Source organism: Dasypus novemcinctus, chromosome 4, assembly GCF_030445035.2.
Source record: "Dasypus novemcinctus isolate mDasNov1 chromosome 4, mDasNov1.1.hap2, whole genome shotgun sequence".
NCBI lineage: Eukaryota > Metazoa > Chordata > Mammalia > Cingulata > Dasypodidae > Dasypus > Dasypus novemcinctus.
Window position 1 is genome coordinate 11,052,440 of NC_080676.1, and position 22,957 is coordinate 11,075,396.

Genomic DNA, 22,957 nt, shown 5'->3' on the forward strand with positions numbered 1-22,957 from the left:
GTTCATAAAATATGTACAAAATTCCAAACATAAATCAGTTGCCCTTCCATTTAGTCATCTGACATGTATCTAATGAACACAAACTACATGCCAGTAACTATCCTAAGCACAAGATGCAGGCCGTGCCCTCAAAGATGCTTATACCATTATTTGTGCTATGACTTCAACTTAATATGAATATCGTGAGACTGCTATAATTTATAAGGTAGTTTCTACCAAGTCTTTATAATTATGTCAATAGCTATATAATATTCTATGACCTCAATATTAGACAGATTTTTGTTTTATTTTTGTTTTGTCTTCTGCTACTTGGTTAATGTTGTAATAAACATCTGTGCTTTATTGTTCCCAGAGTGGATTACTGAATGAAAAAGGTAAGAATATTTCTGTAGTTCTTACCATATACTATCATATTTCCTTCCAGGAGAATTTAACTATTTTACAAGTCACCGGCAGTGCCATTTTTTAGTTAAAATATAGTAATACTGGAGTGAAAAATTCTGTATGAATCACCATTATAATTTATTAAGAGTTAATGATAAGCTTTGCCTTTGGGAAAAGGTAAGAAGAAAGATAATCCATTTCAACTCTCAGCCCCAATGACTTTTCAAATTGCCCACAAACCCTTCAACACTACAAACTATCAGAATTCATAGCAGCTCATTTATACCAACAGTTTTATACTTTATTACTCCAACTCTTTAGGGGCAGAAACTATCATATTAGACTATGCATCACCAATATAACCCAATATAACCGAACACAGCACTAAGGATGTAAGAATTCAAACTGTTAACTGAATTAACATTAACCAACTACTATTAAACCTTCAGAACAGCTAATCACACAGAGCAATGGCTAAAATCAACATGAACTTAACTTGTATAACATAAATAACATTCTCCTATGAAGGTCTAAAGAAAACATGAAAATTTTAAAATCTAGGATCTCCATGTTCCTCAGTATACGATCTAATTTTTTTCTTTAAAAAAAAAAAAAGCTAGAATGGAATGAACAAAATATTAAATTGAAAATCTCATTTAAGTCAACTATATACTGCAACTTACAGTAAGGAATCGATTAAGATCAGGAAAGTCAAAAACATTGGCAATTTCAGACAAAGTATTTAAAGCCATTTCTCTCTGGTGAGCCACATCTTGTTTTCGCATCTCAGCATTTGAGCATGGAGTACTAGGAAGTGCTGTCATCTGACTGGAGTGGAGAGATTCTACTAAAAACTAGAACAAAAACAATTTATTGCTGGTTTTCGCACAAGAAAGAAAATTTAATAATTTTTAAAGGTGTTAACATGTAAGATAATAGCAGACACTGTCTTAACAGCAGTACCTGAATTAGATCATTCAAATTTTATAACATTATCAACAAAGTAGTTTGTTATAATTTCCCTCTTACATAAGATGAAGTAATTAGGTTTACTTAATAAACTTGAATATCTTGTTAAGGATTTCACCATTAATTAAGGGTAAAGCCAGGATTTTAATATAGCCTAAGTTCTCAGCCATGAATTAAATCTCCCTTTTTCAAAGCCAAATGCTTTTTCTGTAACATCAAGGCATAAAAGGGTTTATCATCAATAAAAAAGGCTAAAAAAAGAGAGGCACCTCCCTAAAGATTAATAACAGAAAGTAATAATCCAGTACATCATTGTAAGATGATTTTTTCCCCTCTCCCATTTATAATCTACATATTTAGACCAAGATGCTAAAATGTAAATTTGGCAAGATTTAAGTTTTCTTGAATTAACTGAATATATCACTTTCAAAAATACATCTTTTAAAGCAAGCAAAATAAAACATATATATAGATATAGTCTTTCTCAACTCTGGAAAAGTATATAGCCAAGGACACAATGCACTCTCACCTGACAGATGGGTTTCTTATACTGGCTGAAAAAGTTTTGCAGTTTGACACTTTTAGCTGCAACCAGAGCTCTAATTTCTGTGTATGCTGCTCCAGAGACGGATGCTGACTTGGATAACAAACAATGCAATAAGTGCAAGAGTGCAAAAGGTACCAAATCTCCTTTTGCTGCTCTAAGAACAAAAAAAAAGGAAAAGTCATCAGTATCTCAGAAACAAATGAAAATTCACAAATCAATGCATCATGACATCACTTTTTTTATTCTCTAATGTCTTATCACTCATTTCACCATTTCTAACACCAGGTAAGTAAAAAAGAAGAATGCCCAAAATGAGTAAGAAAGTATATAAATGCTGCCAAATATATACCTTCCAATATCCCCTGTTGTAAGAATCAAAGTATCCTTCAATTCATTATTTCTTGATATTTGGGCATGTGTATATGCTTCCTTCATTCTTAAGACAAAAAGCTAGAACAATAAAATTGACCAGTTAAAGAAGATTTTTAGCCAGGTTTATGACACACAAATGTTTAAAAATAAAAATTATCAACCTCTTTTATACATCCATCTTCAGAGTCCAAGGATTCCAAGATATGCCTGATATTTCCACTAAAAGCCACTCTAACATCCTTGTCCGGATCTTCCATTAAATTTAATAAATTTCCAAGAACTGCTTTTACATCTGTTTCATCTTCCCTAAAATCAAGATGCTTGCAAAGATGATGTAAATTATCTATGAAAGCTAAAGGGGGGAGCATATAATACACAATTTAACACATTAAATATCAAAATTTTAGTGCAATAAACAATATACTACAAGGAATCTTAAGTTGTTTTATCGTTATCAGTAGTTAATACCTATACATGTGGAGCATGCAGAATTGTGGAGGATTAAAATGGATTCTTTAAAATTTAAATTTACATTATACTTAAAAGTTATAATTTAAATCAAGGGAAGCGGACTTTGGCCCAGTGGTTAGGGCGTCCGTCTACCACATGGGAGGCCCGCGGTTCGAACCCCGGGCCTCCTTGACCCGTGTGGAGCTGGCCATGTGCGGCGCTGATGTGCGCGGGGAGTGCCCTGCCACGCGGGGGTGTCCCCCGCGTGGGGGAGCCCCACGCGCAAGGAGTGCGCCCGTGAGGAGGGCCGCCCAGCGTGAAGGGAGGGGGCAGCCTGCCCAGGAATGGCGCCGCCCACACTTCCCGTGCCGCTGACGACAACGGAGGCGGACAAAGAAACAAGACGCGGCAAATAGACACAGAGAACAGACAACCAGGGGAGGGGGGGGAATTAAATAAATAAATAAATCTTTAAAAAAAAAAAAAAAAAAAAAAAACTAATAAAAAAAAAAATAATTTAAATCAAAAATAAATTGCAGAATTTTTTAAGTTATAAAATAACTAAACAATTTTGTATTTTGTAGATGACTATATGTTATCAAGATTGACTTAAAAATTACAATGCATTAATCCAAAGAAACTTGAACTAAGGACATTCTTAGCCTTACTGCTAACCTTACACTACATGACTTAGGGTGTCCCTGAAATGACCTACCATCTATTACTATGAAAACTAAAGAACAGGATCTTCCAAGTACTTATTTAAATCTTATCCTCCCAACAAACTTGCATTCCATTACTGAAAGTTGGAAAGCTGCAAGATTCAACATATAATCCCAAATTGGGCAAGGTAACCTATTTGAAATTCTGTATCAAGGTCCAAGGTAGTGGAAGGACACATTAAGAAGGTCCCTGGTACCAGATACAGAATATTGAACCTCACAATATATAATAAATCATCGTGGATGTTCCATTGGTCTGTCAAATCACAGGAGCATTTCAAAAATCCAAAAATCACTTCCCTTGTTAGTTCTGGGTTACAGTCTAATACCAGGCACCCTATTTTTTAAGTAAACATTACTTGAACTCTGAATCTAACAAATACGTGACTTGCTATAATTTTCTAAGGCTTTAGGCTATTTTTATAAGTGATCTGAAAAACAGCTAAAAAAGTTTTAAAAAATATTAAATCACAACAAATCACTCACCAAGTTTTACTGGACTAGGTATTTTTTTTTTCAGTAGGAAAAGGAATGGCTTGCAAACAGAAGCTTTCAGTTGAGAAGATGAACATTCATGTTGAGAGGTGACCTTCAGGTTCTTACAGAAAAGGTCAAAATGTCCATGTTCAGAGAAAGGTTCAGTTAATGAACTTGTCAAATAAAACATGCCATGAAGAGTACAGACAAGCTGACCAAGTATAGAGGCAAATTCTTTCTTGACAATGTCAGAATCATCTTTGACTTTATCTCTGGGCAAAAACAACACAAAAACCAGTACTAAGCTTTTTGCTTAATTTTCGGGTCTTACTCAATTTTGTGCAAGGACTAGAAGAAACAAATTTTTAAATTCTAAAATTAAAAGCAGCATTTATTATATTTATATTCAAGAATAAATTCACAATTGCATATACATCTGTAATATAATCTTTCCAATTAGGTGATATATTCAAATTAAAATCTTAATACATACACAAGAATCCTAGGAACTCTGTTACAAGAATTCTGCTGCTGCAATAAGATAAAAAATCCATTAACACAACTAGCCCGGATTACTTCATGGGAGCTCTGCAGGGCCCAGTTGTAAACTGCTGTTCTCCATTCAAGGAATATTCTTCTTGGAAACAGAGTTAGAAGAAACACACATCGTGACTGTGCCTGTGGTGCTGAAAACATTAAGTATATCAAATAACATTTCTAATGGTATTAATTATATATTTGTTGTAAAGTCAAGTAACATTTAAAATGTATATAATATTTAATTTAATTAAAAGCTCTTTTTCAGAAAATAAAGCGTACTATTTATATGTGCACTGAAAAAGGTCTGTGCACAAACTTATCACATAATCAGGGAAATGCTAAGTGAAAATCATACCCCTCAGATAGCAAAACAAAACAAAACAATTTTTTTTTAAGATAGTTAACCTCCCTGGCATTTTTCTTTTCCTATTTTTCAGATATCAAAATTTTTAAATCGGAGTGGATGGTGGCTCAAGCAGTTGAGCACCCACCTCCTACATGGGAAGTCCTGGCTTCGGTTCCCGGTGCCTCCTAAAGAAGAGCATACATTGAGCAAAACAACACACAAAAAACAAAAACTGCACAGACAGCAAGCAAAAACAAGTAAAAACAATGAGCAAACAGACAAGGGAGCCATCTAGGTGGGGAGAAAAAAATTTTAAATCTGTCAATGCCAAGTGGCAGTGATGATATAGAGCAATAGGAATTCTCACATTCTACTAAGAGGAGTATAAACTGGCTGAAAATCTTTGAAGACCAATATGGTAAAATATAGCTGTGAATGTAAAACCCCTACAATCCAACAATTCCATTCTTAAGGTAAATATCTTGAAATTATGCTTCTCAAACGTTAATACGCATATGAATCATGTGCAGATCTTGTTAAAATGCAGTTTCTATAATGTAAACTATGGCCGATGCTCAGCGGCAATGCCCCAGGATGTGTTTATCAATTGCAATGAATGTGCCACACTAATGAAGGATGTTATTTATGTGGGAGGGTGTGGGAGATATAGAGAGTGCGGCATACAGGAATCCCTATATTTTTGGTGTAACATTTACGTAATCTAAGTATCTTTTAAAAAATATATTATTAAAAAAAATGCAGTTTCTGACTCAGTAGGTTGGGTGGGGCAAAAGCTTCTAAGGAGCTCTCCAGAGGTGGTAGTGCTGTTGGTCTTTGAGCTACACTTTTCAAAGAGCAAAGCTTTAGAAATGTCCAAAAAGCCATTTATAAAAATATTAATTGAAATTTGTTTATAATAGTAAAAAATTGGAAACAACTTGATTGTCAATAGGATGACTGATAAACAGTACAAATGCCTACTATTCAAAAGTTTAAATTAAAAACTAGAGTTACATGTGCCATCACGAATAAGCCTCAAAAAATATATAATTTTGACCAAAAAATGCAATTTTCAAAAAGCAAAACAGCTCTAAATAGGGATACATATATTAGTAAAGTGTAACAACATTCATTAGACAAATAAATGTCAAATTCTATTATCTCTGAGAAGAAAATAAGAGGAATGCAATTGAGAGGGGTAATCAAAGGGCTTCCATTATATCTATAATATTTTTGTTTCTTAAGCTGGATATTCTTATAAGAGTGGTGTATTATTCTCTATTCCTTTTTGTATGTATCAAATATTTCATAATTTTGTTAAATAAAGATAAAATATATATTTCAAACTTTTCACAGAAAGAGAATTGCATATATGGGGGCAGGCTTTTTGTTACATTTTACATGTTTAACTCTTTTTCTCTAATTATTAAATATATAATTCCTTTTTTAATTACTGAAAAAGTATAAATTGTAACTGTTGTAATTCCTAGATAGAAATGAGTTAAAACAAAACAAAATGCAAACAAAGATACAATTTTGTGACCACTTACAGTAGCTATCTGAAACCCTCCGGCTTAATGTTAGAAGATTAGTGGCAAATGTGGTCAATTTCAAAGAACTGTCATCAGAATGGGAATAAATCCAAGGAAGTGAGAGCATTCCACATAAATCTTCTAGAATTTGATCTTCAAATGAACTTTGTACTATGGAAACATACAATAGGTGATTAATTATACCTTTTCCTGAATTATTTCTAACTCTGCCTTTTAAATAAAAAGACAGACATTTTAAACATCAAATGAAATTATATATGAACATTCAATAAAAGGGGTCCTTAACAGAGATCCACGGATGATCTTCCAAGGTCTGTGAATCCAAAGAAATTAAATACGACTTTCTAAAAATATTCATATTTGAATTTTTCAGAAGGATTACAGCATCCATATTTTCAAATAAAAAAAATTAAGTTAAAAATAATTTCTATTGACTGAAGAATAAAAAATATACTATGCATAGATTAGACATTACTGACAAGCTTAACAGAAATGAAATCAAGAAAATCTTTTGGAAAACTTCATTGTATTAAAATGGGAGAAAAACAGGTATTCCAAACATTTATGCCTTTAGGCTTCAAGGCAAAGAGAATTTATTCTGATTATCTTCAGAGGTTATTTTGATCTATTGCTTACTCGTACTCACCTTGCATATAAATCAAAGCATCATATATTTTCACCACTTTGTCAATGATTGTCTCCAGGTCATGCTTCTCAACAGATTCTAACAAACTCCTACAGTTCTTAAGAACTTTTGTGTAAAAATCCAAAGACATCCAACTTATCACTACTGAAGGTTTCTCCTTACATTTGTGCCGAGAGTCTTTGAAATTATGGCTGTGGTAAGTACATATTTAAAAGGACATTAGAATTAAATGAGTTTTGTCATACTCAAACCTAATATTGTAATAAAGCCAGAAGAAATTGTGAATACTAAACTAACCTATAACCTTAAAACAATTCAAAGTAAATATGCAAATGAATTTATGGTATCACATTTTAAGATATAAAAACATATTCATATATTATTCAATATATTTTATATATTATCTGTATATTAAGCCTAAATCACTCTTAGGATTTAGGAATTAAAATCAATCTAAGATATTTAAATGTGGCTTCACCAACCTTAAAAATGACTGAAGATATGCCTATGTAATTACTAACTGGCTTAGTAAAACCTTTCTTCACAATAGGACTGGTGTAGACTTCAGACTAATTAGTCAGTCATTCAAATTCTCTTAAATTCCAAAATTAACAGAATCTGAATTAATGACGTTTCTCTAAAATTCCTTTCATGGCTCTATTCTGGGTAATTTAAAGAGTTATAAAACACAGCATAAACGATCATGTAAAAAGTTAAGGAATACTAGCTTATAATGTGGTAGTAAAAATAAGACTAAGTCTTCAGAGAGGGCTCATACTTTACTTATTTCTTCAGCCACAGTAATTAATCTATATTAAAAATACTGAACTGAAAATCTGCCTCTCACAAATCCTAAATTCCTATTTATTATTAAAGTGGAAATGAAGTAAAAAAAAAAAAATCAGCTTTGAGTTGTACAGAAATGTGTTCTATACTTTCAAATCATGTGTCCTCAGGAAAGTTACTCTAAGCTTAAGACAAAAAAAGAGCCTCAATTTCTAATTTGTAAAGTGAGCAAAATAGTATTTACCTCACAGAATTGTTGTAGAGATTAAATAAGACATGTAAAGTTCTTTCCACAATGCCTAGCACTGAGCAGGTGCTCAATAAAAATTAAATTTGCCTACTTCACGAAACGTTTGTGTTCTAAGATCAACTGAATCAAGTGAATAACTAGGGATCCTAAAACAGTAAGTCCAAGTTCATTATTGGAAACCCACCCAGAAAATACAAGAAGTTGTTTTACCAGCCCATGCTCTGATGAGAACAGTGAACAGCACACAGAGCAGTCAGTTGCAGGACAACCGCGATTCCTTCTAACGTCTCAATAACAGAGTTGTTCAGACTATTGTATTCAAGGGAAACCTGAAGGGATTCAGCTTTCTGTTTCAGTGCACTCCATAATATACTTTTTTTGCTCATATCCATATGTTTAATTCTATAATTAATTATAATCACAGTAGAAAAATAGTCATAGTCAATATAAACGGCTCAAATGTAAAAAACATTTAAGACAATAGTTATGTAATGTCAACTACTAACATTTAAACTAAGACAGATTTAAGCAACAATTAAAATTACTTCCAGGGCTGGCTGATTTGGCAATTCTTTGGTTACAATACAAAAAATAGTTTATTTGTTAGCATTTTAAAAACTGCTAACAGATGTTTAAGACAGAGATTTTTCATATATTAAAGTTAGGGAATGGAGGTGACTCAAGTCATTGGTCACACAGGAGGTCCAGAGTTCGGGTCCCGGTGCCTCCTAAAAAGAAGACGAGCACACAACAGACACAGAGAGCAGACAGTGAGTGCCAACAATGGGGGGGGGGGAGGCGGATAGTGAAATAAATAAATAAATCTTTTTTTTTAAGTTAAATTAAACAGACATTAAAGGCATTCAAGGTAATCATATTTAACCAGAAATAATGATTCATAGTAGAATAGATTAAAACTATTGTACATTGAAGTCAGTGTACTTAACAGTGATTCTAAGAAGTGAATAAAGTTTTATTAAATGACTAAATACAAACTGAATGAAAGTCATACTCCTCAATCTGTTTTGGTGCTCTTTTGGAAGAGTTTAGAGACAAGCTGAGTCGATGTCTTTTGGGTGATATTCCATCAGTACTATTGCTGAGTTTTTCCTGTTGAGTTTGGCACTGAACCTCCTCAGAGATTTCCAAACTTTCCATTCTTAAGGCTGCATAAAGAGGGCCCAACAAGTACTGAGAAAACAAAAATAATTCCAAAAATGATCTTAGTGAACATGTTTATATTATTCACAGGAACCAAAAATGTATTCAGCTTTATTTTGTTTTCTGATAAGATAAACTATTTTTCAGAGTCTTATATGGTAAAACAAAGAACTCAAGTAATCTGTATTATTTCATAGTCTATATATCAACTCTGGTTCTATAGTCTTAGAAGGCTCAAGACAACTTCTTTCTGTAGCCTCTGTTATTCTATTAAAATGTCACAAAGAAAAATTCTATGAAGAAATTACTAACATCTTTCATAACACAAATTCATAGATTTATAGATAAAATAAACTAAAATGCTTAATCAAGTTACTCCATAATTGACTACTTTATTATACTGCCTATCTCCCACAATACAAATAGGAAAAGGGTCTACTTTTGTGTGACTAATACCATTTATCCATAGCTTTACTAAAAGCTGTCAAAAGATAAAAAATCTACATGAGTGCTTAAAATTTCTGCAAGAAGGTTTTGATAACTGGTCCCCTTTTAAGTATTAATTAATAATGCAGCAAACTTACTATACTTCATAAATTGTACTTTAAAACATTCTATTCCATTGACAATTCATTACCAACTTAGTGAAAAAAACCCTACTGAAAATAAAGTGAAAATCCATAATAGGGAGCCAGGCTAGATTTATGAAAATCACTGTTTTACAGACATATTATTAAAGATATTTTGTTTTCTCATTATTATATCTTACACATATGCATGCACTTAAATGAACAAAATACATACTTATTTATAAATAAGCTTAAAAATAACTCACCTCTGCTTCTGCCTGAACTCCAAGCACATTCACAAGAGCTTTACAAATATTTCTCACATAGACCTTCCTGACTTGTAAAGCAGATTCATAACCAGCTGGCACAAATTTAAGGAAATACTGCAGCAAGTGGCACAAGGCTGCTTTTAGCAAATCAGACTTAAGCTGCGTAAGCACACCATCTTCAAACATGACACAGAGTTTTTCTAGCAGCATATTTAAATAGACAGGTTCAATATTTCTATAAGCTTCTGCTTCAAAGGGAAATAGTATCCTTATCAACTTTGATAAAGGCTCTTCATAGAGTTTCAGATGGTCACCATCCATTTCTACAAGGTGTTTTAACAATTCCAAAAATGAGCTGAAAAAAGTGCTGGCTGGTTGTTCTGGTAGTCCCCCAAGTTCATAGAGTTCAGTTACAAGGCAAATTGCTAAGGATTTAATTTTTGGACTACCATACTCTAGTAGAGCACAACCTATTCGCCAAAGTAAGAGTTCTTGCCTTCTAAAAAAGACAATTGCAATAATACGAATAAGAACCGTTAATAAAGAGACTTCAATAAATTCTAAATTTTGCAAACTCATTAACTGCAAAGGAGCTGGCTGTAAATATCCCATGTGTTCATCTAACTGGCTTAAAAATCGGCTAACTACCACTGGCCATTCCAGAATGTGTCCCATTGCATTTCTTCTGTGTAGGTAAATCAAGTCTTCAAAAAGATATAATAATTCCTTTGTCAGGATCCCAAAAATAGCAGGGCTCTTGCTTTTAAAAAGATATAATAATGAGCATATGACTTCACAGATTTTCTTGTGCAACGTATGACAGGATGGAGTTGCAGCAATACGAAGAAGTCTTGTTATAATCCAATTACTGAATTCTTTGAAATAAACAAAAGACATTAAACAAGTACATTAGAAGTGCTAATTAACATGCTAAATGCTTGATTTTTTTTGTTGTTTTGTATTTTTTTTCTGAATGATTTTTAAAGTATAAATGTCAATAATAAATTAGTCTAAAACATTCCTTACACAGTGGAAATACTTTATGGTAGTTTACTATATCAAATTTGGAATTAGACAATGTCCTAGTGTTTGTTCCACTTACTATTTGTGTGAACTTGGGCAGATTACTTAATTTTTCTGAATCTCTGTAACATCATCTATAAAAGGGGAATAATGATACCTGCACCTTAGGGGTTACTGAGGACAAAATTAGATAATGTATTGAAATACCCAGGATAGTGCCTAAAATATAATAAATGCTCAATAGATGGAAGTTATTATCACTCCTTCAACAAATGTTGAGTGACAATTATGTCCCAGGTACATAAGAATAAATCATAGTCCTGTCCTCATGAGTCTCTCTAACTTTTTGACTGGAACCAAGAGATACATTTTATATAATGGTCCAAGGCACATATGCATATATAGTTGACTTAAATATAAGAAAAAAAAGTTTTATGAAACAATACTTACTCTTAGTACAATACACTATGATATTTTCAAGTCTCTAATATTTCATCTTATTTTAAAGTTTGCTAACTCCCTAAATTGATTTCACAGCCTTAATAGGTTATGACCTGTATCCAAAAACACCATAGCAAAAAACACAGACAAACGTGACTACAATTTAATAACTGCTATAACAGAAGAAATACAGAATATTCTATACCAATGGAGCTGAAAGGTATGACAAAGCCAGTCCTATGGCTGTGTATGGGGAGAAAATACTTCTTGGAGGACATGCTATCAAAGATAAATCTTGAATTTAAAGCAAAAAGCTTTAAAATAGTTTTTTGCATTGTACTGAAAATTGAAGTTTTGCTTTGCATTCCTTTATGAGGAGACCAAAAAAGGGATAAAAGTATTGGGAGCAATAAGGATCAAGCCTAGAAAAAAATTTCAGTATCGAGAACACTGGTCAGCACACTTTTTCTTAAAGAATCCAACAGTAAATATTTTAGGCTTTTTTTCTTTTCACACCTATAATTTTAATACGCTTTTAAAAAATCCAGGTTAATAGAAAAACATAAAGATACAGAAGAAGTTAAAGATGATTATTCACACTGTAAAGAGATTCTCCATAAGGTTCTTTTAAATACTGAACTCCCCTCAGACTTTAACATGGGATTGATTTAAAGGCAGTTTCTCAGGAATATACTTCTTGTGTAAGGTGAGGTACAACCATCTCAACTCCTCCAAATACAATCCAACTTCTTGTTTCCATTCACAGTGCACAGAACAAAAAGGAGGTATTAAGGAATAGCAATCTTGAAACCTCCCAACCTCTCTCAGGAGCTGAGCCGTTCTAGGATCCAACCAACAAAAAGAAGGGCCCACTTGCGGCCAGTCCGTCCGCTCTCTGGCAACAAGACTCCTTCTAAAACCAGGGGCTTGGCCCAGGGACCAGGGAAATGTGACTCAGGGAGCAGTATGAGATTTGGAGGCACTGGCCACAAAAATGACCTGTTACAGGTAAGGAAATTCAGAGCAACACATGCAACAATTTTTTGTAATTATGCTATTTCTTCACCTCTGCACACTTTACATGGTGAGGAAGGACCCTTCCCCACCCCTAGACACTGATAACCATCAACAGCAGAAGGATCCCGATTGTGAGTTGTGCAAAATACATGAGAACTGGGGAGCCTGCCCACCCTGTCCTAGTGCTGAATAATATTAATTGGTAAATCACCTTTTCCCCATATAGCCAAAAAAAAAGGGGGGGGTGGGGTGGCTGGAGAACTTAGTCCCATATTTTGGCAGTCAAGATGACATGCAGCGAGAATCAAAAAACCTGGAGACTTGACCTCCCAGGTGTCTCAGAATCACACAGGGGGTTGGGAAGAAGGGGTGGGGAAAAAGGGGTGGCTTCACTGCTCAAACCAGGGGACCAAGTTGTATATGCTCTTGGATAGGTCCCCAGCCCTCTGCACCAAGGAAGAAACGGCAGCAGGGCTCCTCCCAGAAAGAAATGATGTGCACAGCATACTTCTGGGGTAGCTGAAGTAGCAGCAGTAGGCGGCAAGGTGGCCTCCCAGGAGGAGCAGGTAGGGGGCCAGGAAGGCTGCAATGGGGAAGACGTCCAAGTGGATGAAGGCACCGTGAGGCACAAAGCACTCTTAGGCGGCATGATCTGGTTCCAGCATCACCGGCCCCATCCCAGCCAGCACCATGTTGCACCAGAGTTTCTCTGTGATATAACCCGGGTGCTGAAGTTCTCGAAGGACAGGTAGAACTTGCAGGTACCACCATGTGCAGGAACTCACTGCGTGGCAAGGACTGCCCTGGCCCACCCTTACCAAACATGTCCACAGACAAGTCCTGGCTCAGCTGGTGGTAGTAGCAGACCTGGGACTGTCACTGGTGTTAGCTGCTCACCACCCAGGCCACCAAACCTGGTTTTCGGGCCAGTGGCAACACCAGACCTGGTTGCTGGGTTGGCTCCTGGGGAAGAGGTAGCCACAAGGCACGAAGAGGTCCCAGTCTGATCGGCAGGCGAGCTTACAGTTGAAAAGGGTGCCCACCAGGCTTCACAGCCAAGGGGAGTGGGAGGGTGACTCAAAGCTCATCCACACCCATTGCTGGCACATGCGCCTGGGCCCCCAGACCACCCAAGTTTCTGCCACAACCTAAAACTCACAGCTCCAGCTCCTTTGCCAGGTGCCTCTGGATCATCCAGCATGGGGGCCAGATAGGGGAAGTTCCTTCACGAGGTCCCAGTGGCGGGAAAGCAAGGTATGGGCCTTCCCGTAGGCCACAAAGTCAGTGAGCAAACAGCAGCAGCCGATACTGAAGTGGTGGGGGGGGCAGCCTCATGGCACTACCACACTCACCGAAGGGCTCCCACTACAGCACCACATCCACCAAGCACGGCGCAGCTGAGGACCCTCAGGGCAGCGGTGGCAATCAGTCCCAGAAGGTATAGGCAGCCAGCACCATGTGCATCAGGCCAGCAGCCGCGAGCGCCTAGGTAACCCCAGGTAGCTCCCAGTGCCCGTGTGTCCACAGGACTGGAGGACAGGTGCTTGCTGCGCAGCCACTTTTTTAGGCTTTGTAAGTCATATGGTCTCGGTCACAACTACTCAACTCTGTTGTTGTAGCACAAAAGTAGATACCAACAATAAGTAAATGAGTGAGAGTGGCTGTTGAGTAAAGTTTTATTTACAAAACACGTGGCCAGCCTGCTGGTTGTAGTTCATGAATCCCTGATCTAGAAGATACTACCAAAGGAAAATAAGAAAACTATACCAGCATTTAATGGCAAATAAACAGTTAATCACTTCTGTTTCATTCTAAGTACTTAGGCTATGATAATGAAAAGAAAGCAATAAGGATGCATGAAATACAAACAACTATCACAGTTTAGCTCCCTTAATTTACAACAAATTTGACCTCTCCCCTCCCAAAATGTAAACATGCATATATGATATTTCAAAAGAGGTAAAGAATGTATATTTCATAAAACACACTGCAAATCAATGCACAAATAGCAGGACTTACCAATACAACTACCTTTGGCCTCATTTTGCCCATGGATTCCATTCACATTTACAAACATAAGTGGGGACGACTTCATGATATGTTGTATGAAATCAAGCAGCATTACAGAAGTTGGCTGAGAGTCAGTTTTCTTTACAAGTTCTACGGCAACTAAAATAAAAGATTAGTTTTGAAGAGTCATGACAATTAAACAGCAGTCCTTTTTGTTAAGAGACTACACTTTTGTGACCAGAATTATGCCCAGCACAGTATTCATGCTAAATTGGTGAGGTTAAACACTATAATCCTGTCTCTCTAATACTAAATGTTTCATTATCATGTATACTCATCTATCACACAAGCATTCACCAAGCATGGTCTGTAGGCCTACAATATGCCAGCCACATGCTAAAACCTGAATATTAAAAGAAAAAAAAAATCTCACAATATGGTGAGGAAATCAAATAAACCAATAATTTTAATACAATAATTTTAATACTGAAAAGAGTTAAAACTAGTCCAGAGTAAGGGGGAACAGGTGTTAAGGAAACTGCTATGGAGATAATTCCTAGAAGATGAAGAATTAGTCATGCAGAGGGGAAGGAAAGTTTCTAATCAGAGGAAGCACCATACGAAAATACATTTTGCAAGTATTCAGTCCTTGATTATTCTTCAGCAACCAATAATTTTACTGATTTTAAAAAAGACTAAATGACTATCAAAGTCATAAAATGTGTGCCAAATTTGTAATCAAAATTATAAACTCTAAACCAAATGCCAATCTATAGTACCGCATCCATATGATGCAACATATGTGATAACATCTTGAGTTCTAAAAATCAGTGCTAGTTAGTCTTTTAGATTGCCACAAACATGGTATCCCCGATTCAACAAGTCAGAATTCTATTACCTCCCACAAAGTCACCATCTCTTGGAGTTTTTAATGACATCTGCTGTTTCTCAACCACTGTCACAAGACCTAGTTAAAACAGGATCCAAATAATTGGAACTGGCCAAATAGTATTTTTTATGTATAATAATGTCTGATGTCAGAGAATAACTCAAAGCAAGCAGCAGAAAATCTAGATAATATATAGGACAAGAGAATTACTTTAAAAGCTTAAATAATATTATGTAACAAATAATAGCAATACTGTATAACAAACAACTGGCTTGAAAAGTAGTAATTATCATAAGTACTAACTCTATACCTGAAAGCACATGGAGAAAAATGCTAGTGTAATGTTGTACATATGGAAAAGAAAACTATTTAGCTTATTAAGTTTATATATGAAATAACTGGTTTCTTACCAACATTTACATCTGTAAGTATTCGGTCAATGAACTGACATAGAATTTGTCTTGGCTTCTGTACAACTGTATTATATTCCTCTGGACTGGCACTAAAATACAAATAAAAAGTTGTTAGCCATTAAAAGGATCCACAATTTCATTATAAAAAATTTGCTAAAGTTGAACTTATCAAATATGTTTAGTTTCAATGTTGACATTTATAGTATTTTTCTTGTTTGAAAAAAGAAAAGAAAATCTAACTATATGTCACCAATTTACAAGAAAAAAAGGGGGGTACAAAAAAAACATGCTAAATGATACTATATGGATCCAATTAGCAAAATCTAGACCTGCTCTGCCCAATTTCATAGCTCTCATCACAATGAGATATAGAGCACTTTAAATATGGTTAGGCCAAAATGAGAAGTGCTCTAACTATAAAATATACATTGGATTTTAAATACTTAGCACAAAAAATGTACACTATCTCAAGAGTTTTACATTAGTTATACGTTAAAATAACATTTAGATATATTAAGTTAAATAAAATGTATTATTAAAATTAATTTTACCTATTAAAACATATTTTTTTATTAGACTGCCAGAAAATTTTAAATTTAAACTATGTGACTTGCATCATAGTTTCATCAGATAGTACTGATCTAGACTTTTGGAAAATCTACAGTGAACTCAGATTCTTCAACAAATAAATTCTGAAGTCAAAAACAGAGATGAAACCTACAACTAAAACTTAAGAGACATACTAATCCATTATCCTAAATTAGATTCTGCTTCAAAAATAAAAACTGTTAACAAACTACATATGACAATCAGGAAAATGTGAACATACTAGATATTTGATGTTGTTATTAAGGAATTATTACTTTTAGGTGTGATAATGGTATTGTGATTCTTTTAGGCCTTATCTTCTGGCAATAAATACTGATATTTATGATGAAATGATGTCTGGAATTTGCTTCAAAGTAATCTGAGTTGGAAGAAGGAGGGCCATGAACTGACAGTTGTTGGGTGATGGGTACAAGGGGAATCAATACATTATTTTCTCTCCTTTTATATGTTTAAAATTCTTCACAATAAAAAGTTTTAGGGAAGTGGATGTGGCTTAAGCAACTGGGCTCCCATTTACCATATAGGAGGTCCCGGGTTCAACTCCTGGGGTTTCCTGGTGAAGGAGAGCTAAGGGAACAAGATGATGCAACAAAAAAGAGACACAGAGGAAGGACAACGAGAGACACAACAAACCAGGGAGCTGAGGTGGCTCAAGTGACTAAGTGCCTCTCTCCTACATTAGAAGGTCCCAAGATCAGTTCCTGGTGCCTCCTAAAGAAAAGATGAGGGAAAAGGATATGGCTCAATGGAGAGAGCTTCCACCTACCATATAGGAGGTCCAGGGTTCAATACCCAGGGCCTCCTGGCCCATGTGGCAAGCTGGCCCACATGGAGTGCTGCCACATGCAAGGAGTGTCAGCCCACGTGGAGTGTTGCCACATGCAAGGAATGTCACCCCACACAGGGGTGCCCCCGTGCAAGGAGTGTCCCTCTCACAAGGAGTGCAGCCCTGGGCAGGAGGGCAGACTGCCCAGGAGTGGTGCAGCCCACATGGAGAGCTGACGCAGCAAGATGACGCAACGAAAAAGAGACACAGAGAAGAGACAATATGAGATGCAGTGAACCAGGGAGCTGAGGTGGAACAGGAGAAAGATCACCTCTCTCCCACTCCAGAAGGTCCCAGGATGGGTTCCCGGATACAACAGACACAGAAGAACACACAGCGAATGGACACAGAGAGCAGACAACTGGGGAGATGGGGGGGAGAAATAAGAAAAAAAAAAAAAGAGATGAGAAGACAAGCAGACACAGAAGAATGCACAATGAATGGACACAGCAGACAGCAAGTGCAAGTGGCAAGGGGGGAATAAATAAATAAATCTAAAACTAAAAAAAATGTTTCAAGAAGTTAAGAAAAAAATATATACTGAGTCTTAGAGAAAAACATTAAGAATAGATATAATAGTTAAGCTAAAGAATTAGTACCCTAGAATCCTGAATGAATTCAACTTGCACTCCATGATTTAGTATAAACCAACATAGAAGAATTTAGTAGAAATTCTGTATGCCACCACATAATATGAGGAAAAATAGACATCCATGCCTTGAACAAACATTCTTGAAGACCTAACATGTGCTAGGCAACACACTAGAAGCTACTGGTGGGAAGATGAAAAGCACAATTCAGTGGAATAGACTGATAAATGGGGTAGGCTGGATTTTGAGCTATTCACCAAGAGTTAATACAGGAAAAAACAGAGGTCTAGGGAGAAAAAGGAATCTAGTTCTAGAAATATTGTGTTTGAGGTTTCAAGGGAACAACTAATTGGAGATGTCAAAAGATAGTTAAAATTACAGTTCTAGACCTCAAGAAATATCTACTGTAAGAAATAGATTAAGTTATCATTGTAAAATAATACCTATTAATTATGTGCCAGCAACTGGGCTAAATACGTTGTCTATGTCATTTCATTTAATATTCACAAGTAACAAGATAGGGATAGTAAACCTGAGAAGACTTACACAGAGATGATGTAATTTGCCTAAGGTCACACAATTAGTAGTAGTCTAAGCCTTGGAATAAAGTAATTGCAATGAAACAGACATGATAATTAAAAACTATTAGACAATTATCCATGGGTCAGTTTTTCTATCATTTCTCTTGGAATGACTACAAATAAATGAAACAAATGTTTACATTCTGTTGATGAAACAGACTATATATAAATCCAAGATACTTATTTGTATTAATAAATCTTATCAAGGAAGAGAGCAGTATTAACCAACTAAGTCTACATTAAAGCAACATGGGGAGGAAAAAAAAAAAAAAGTGGGAAAAATATACCGAATTCACAATGAGTCTTATGGATGTAATCTGCATAGCAACTTCCTAAATGAGCACTTTTATTCATCTTCTTTTAGTAAAGTAGAAGTTACTTTACAAAATGTTAATACAAAGTATACTTGCAACATTATGTCAACACAAAGTGTAACTTGTAACATTCACCCAAAGTGGAAAAAAATTCACACACAAAAAACAGGGTGATGCAGTTAGGACAAGAATGGTGCAGATCTCTTCATTTGTCCGCTTATTTATGTACCTAAGATTAAATTTCCTTATATGAAAGATAAGTGGAGATAAGCACGGCTGTACTGCAAAGAGAAAGGGAATTGGCTCTTCCACTGGCTTAATGGTAGTTTCAACTTTGTGTGGAAATTTTTCAGGCAGTTTAAGAGATTAGGAAGCAACTATCATTCCAACTCAGGGCAGTAGTAGTACAAGCCACTGCTTATTCGCAGGTTAAAATTAAAACAAACAAAACAAAACCCAAAACCTGTTATCTGGTCTCTTTAGGCTTGACTGACAGAAGGGAAGCCTGCGTGTTGCAGAGGGAGGTCAGCTATCCACACCCCTCTCCTCTCCACCGGTAGGATACAAGTATTTTACCAGTGAGTTAATGCGAAACAGGGATTTATTTGCAAATGAAAGAACATTAAATTAGCTTCAAATATGGGTAACACTCTGTGAAAGCTTGGGTTTTTGGTCGCTCTGGATCACTCACATTTCTCTGGAAACTTCCCATGGCCTGACTGAAATGACGGATAGGGGAACGAGACTCTACACGAAGGGGCTGGCATGTTCAGAATGTCCTATGGCTGCACTTCGAAGAAAGAAAATTACTGCTTTTTCCAACAATGGGTCGTCCTTGCAGAAAATCAGAACTGGCGATTTTTCTTCCTCAGGCCGTTTTGGGACAAGAACCCTAAATACACTGATTCCCCCACGAAGTGATCGTAAATTGGGGAAGGAGTTGGGTAAATTCCTTTTTCAAAGGAGAGAGCTTTCCGAGAGGCGACTGGGCGTAGGAAATTGACTAGACCGTGAGCAGAGCCTCCCCTCGGCCTCAGTGGACACACCCCCGTGTCGGGGCGAGCTTCGGCCGCCGCGGAGGTAAAGCGCGGCGGCCGGACACCTCCTGCCCCCTGGCCCGGCTTCCGCAGGCGAGTGAGGACGCCTGGCGTACTTTTTCCGGCCTCTGAGGAGGAGGAGCCCACCTCAGTCACCGAGCACCTCCACAGGGGCCGAGGCGAGTGCTGAGAGGAAAGGAGCAGGGGCGCCGCGGGGGAAGGGAGAACCACGTGAGACGCCGGCCCGACCTGGCGGGGAAGGACCTGAGGACCCAAGGCGGCCAGACCCGGCCCTACCTGCCCAGCTCCCGCAGGGCCGGGATCATGGAGGCCAACTCCAGGCCGTGCTCGCCCATGCTGAAGCTGCGCGGCACTCGTCAACGACGCGGACACAGGGTCCCGGCGTCCCCACCGCTACCTCTAGCGGGAAGATGCGGTGGCCGACGGTGCCTCGCGGGGCTCAAAACGCCTCTCGGAAGCTGCCGCTGATCTGGTTGGTCGAACCAGATGGTCGTGTCCGTGTAGGACCCGGGGGAAGCTGGGAGGGCGGAAGGGGGCGGGGCCAGCAGGCGGTGCGCGCGTGGGTCGAGTGTTCTGGGTGCTTTCCCTGCCACCTCGCAACGCTAAGCGGGTCGGGTTGTCGGAGAGTCTGGGTTCCGAGCGGCTCTTTCTTGCTATTCCCAGCCATGGGAGGCTCAGCGAAGCAGGACCCCGGGATCCAGGGAGAAAAGGGCTTGGCGGTCACCGGTGCAGACGCCCTCGCTTTCTAAATGTGAGAACTGAGGAAGTTCAACGAGTAAGGGTCAAGATTAGACCGCTCACCAACCTGCCGTCAGGTTTTAGCTATTCCTCATTTTCCCGCCATTTCTTGACAACCTTTCTGAAAGAAACGGAGCAAAAGGTGGGCTCCTCCCTCTGCTTCCTGTATTTCCGCAATTTTTTTTTCCATTTAAAGTTAGTCGTTTGTTGAGGACTCATCCAACTTATATTTAAAAATGGGATTGGGTTGTATTTATGTCTCATCAAATCTGCAGCAGTACTGTGTATGTTTATGCCACTGATAGGTATTTATGTACCTATCATTTTAATGTTTAAAGTAAATGCATGGATTTTGGCTCTAGATATTTTCTTGCTCAACCCAACTTGTTTATTTGAAAGATGATCATCAAAAGAGACTGTTACCTTGTCAAAATTATATATTTAACTAAGTAAAGACATGCAATGTATTTACATTTATTCTTCGGCACATGGGGCTAATTGTTGATACAATATATCAAAACAAAAAAACAAGGTGATAGAATGACAACCAGATATGCTACTGCCTTGGGGACTTTGCATTTTCTGTACCCTCTGCATTGACCTAAATGCCTCCCCCTCATTGCCACTCTTTCTTCAGGTGTTTGCTGAAATGTCACCATAGAGCCCCTCCTCATGTAAATTAACACACATGCACTCACACTCTCTTTTCCCCTCATTCTGCTTTATTTTTCTTCATGGCACTTAGAACCAAATGATATATTACATTTTATTTTATTTACTCTCTCCTCCATTTTGACTATAAACTTGAAAACAGGGTTTTGTCTGTTTTGTTCACGGCTAGATCTTGAGGACCTGAAACAGTGTCTGGCACATAGGTGGTATTCAACAAAGATTTGTTGAATGAATGGTTGACTGGTATAGTAGAAGGAACATGGGACTAGGAGTTGAAGCCCCGGAAAAATCCTCATTACACCTGCTAGAAACTGTGTGACCCCAGTAAAGTTCCTTATCCTCTCTGCACTTCAGTTTTTTCATCTATAAATATCTATATACTTCACTAGACTGCAGTAAAAATTAAATAAGAGATCATAGAGTCATACAGTTGAATACCATTTTTTCTTAGTTAAAGTGAGTGAACTATATTACACTTGAATGGATAAATTCTGAAAATAATGTTGAGTGAAAAAATTGCAAAGGGATGCATATCAGTATTTTATTATTTATGTACAAGTTTTAAGCTTCAAAATAATATTTTGTACAGGTTAAGTATACATATATGACAAAAGTATAAAAACGTTGGGAAGGAATCACCTTCAGGGTAGTGGTACATCTGGGAAGGGAGAGAATGGAATGAAATGATAGGCTTAAACTGTTTTGTGAGGGTTTTCTTTTAATAGGGTCTTAAGTAATCATGGCAAATTTAACATTTGTTATATCTGGGTATGCTATATTATTCTTTGTATCTGTATGGTTAGGATACCCCAAAATGTACAGAATAGAAATATATTTTAAAAGTTTAAATTCGATAACATGAAAAACATTTTATCAACTAAAAAGTAACAATGTTAGCTATTAATTTTAGATATGAGGAAAGATTATAAAAATTGCACTGCTATCTGGAAGGCAGTGGCTAAATAGCATTGTAATTCTAAACAGCACTATACATTCTTGAAGTTTGGAAATAATATAACCTCAGTAATTCAATTGAATTCAAAAAGTAATTTTTGTACAAAGTAAAGTCTAAGTACTACTGTGACACAAAGATGAAGAAAATAAAGTCAATCTCAAGGTAATATACAATCTGTGGATGTAGGAAGGATGTAATGAGAACCCCCCAAATTAAAAGCAAAGCAAAAAGCCAATGAATAACGTTAAGAGACTGTTGCAACCCAGCTGCTGAAGGGCATGAGTCAGGATGATGGCGAGACCAAAGGACGCACTCAGCAAGGTTATTGGGACTTATGGGCAGGAGAGATTCTTTCTGGCAGGGTCCAGAGAATGAAGATAGTGCCCCGCAAAGAGGTGGGAAAATGAAGGGCAATATTTAGGGTCTTAGAACAAAGACACTTCATGACAGAGTTACATAAATGGGGTCTGGTGATGTTATTGTAAGAAGGAACTGTGCAGCTTGAGGGAAATTACAGTCTATGATACCACCTGTACATTGTTCTCCTGTCAGGAGGTTTGTTACATTTTAACCTGTGTCCTGAGTCATGCAGGTGGCTGCAGGACTCACTGGACCCCTACAGAGAGATGTAAATAGGATACATTGAAAATATAGATGAGGAAGAGATCCTAACTCCTCCAGTGAAGAGAGGAGGTAGAACAGAAAAGAGCTCAAGGAGAAGGTAGCACTATATCTGAGGTAGGACTTGAAGGATGAGTAAGATTTTGAGTGACAATCATC

The 22,957-nt window shown here is 36.9% G+C and overlaps 1 protein-coding gene and 1 pseudogene across 2 annotated transcripts in view; both read right to left on the reverse strand.

Moving 5' to 3' along the window:
• Positions 1 to 20,258, reverse strand: part of ATR (ATR serine/threonine kinase) — a 137,683-nt gene extending 117,425 nt beyond the window's left edge. The window contains exons 1-14 of one of the 2 annotated variants that reach the window (XM_004459229.5): positions 20,089 to 20,258; positions 15,832 to 15,923; positions 14,542 to 14,691; positions 10,039 to 10,916; positions 9,055 to 9,233; positions 8,253 to 8,444; positions 7,007 to 7,197; positions 6,358 to 6,510; positions 4,415 to 4,607; positions 3,931 to 4,193; positions 2,434 to 2,624; positions 2,250 to 2,350; positions 1,883 to 2,054; positions 1,068 to 1,238 (exon numbers count right to left, since the gene is read on the reverse strand). In XM_004459229.5, the coding sequence (XP_004459286.1) occupies positions 1,068 to 1,238; positions 1,883 to 2,054; positions 2,250 to 2,350; positions 2,434 to 2,624; positions 3,931 to 4,193; positions 4,415 to 4,607; positions 6,358 to 6,510; positions 7,007 to 7,197; positions 8,253 to 8,444; positions 9,055 to 9,233; positions 10,039 to 10,916; positions 14,542 to 14,691; positions 15,832 to 15,923; positions 20,089 to 20,147 (2,985 nt within the window). In that variant the 5' untranslated portion in view covers positions 20,148 to 20,258. Of the gene's footprint in view, positions 1 to 1,067; positions 1,239 to 1,882; positions 2,055 to 2,249; positions 2,351 to 2,433; positions 2,625 to 3,930; positions 4,194 to 4,414; positions 4,608 to 6,357; positions 6,511 to 7,006; positions 7,198 to 8,252; positions 8,445 to 9,054; positions 9,234 to 10,038; positions 10,917 to 14,541; positions 14,692 to 15,831; positions 15,924 to 19,445 lie in introns of both variants that reach the window. The other variant, XM_023588982.3, reaches the window with a different exon arrangement.
• LOC139438747 (alpha-(1,3)-fucosyltransferase 4-like) lies at positions 12,912 to 13,901 on the reverse strand (annotated as a pseudogene).
• Positions 20,259 to 22,957: the final 2,699 nt, after the last annotated feature.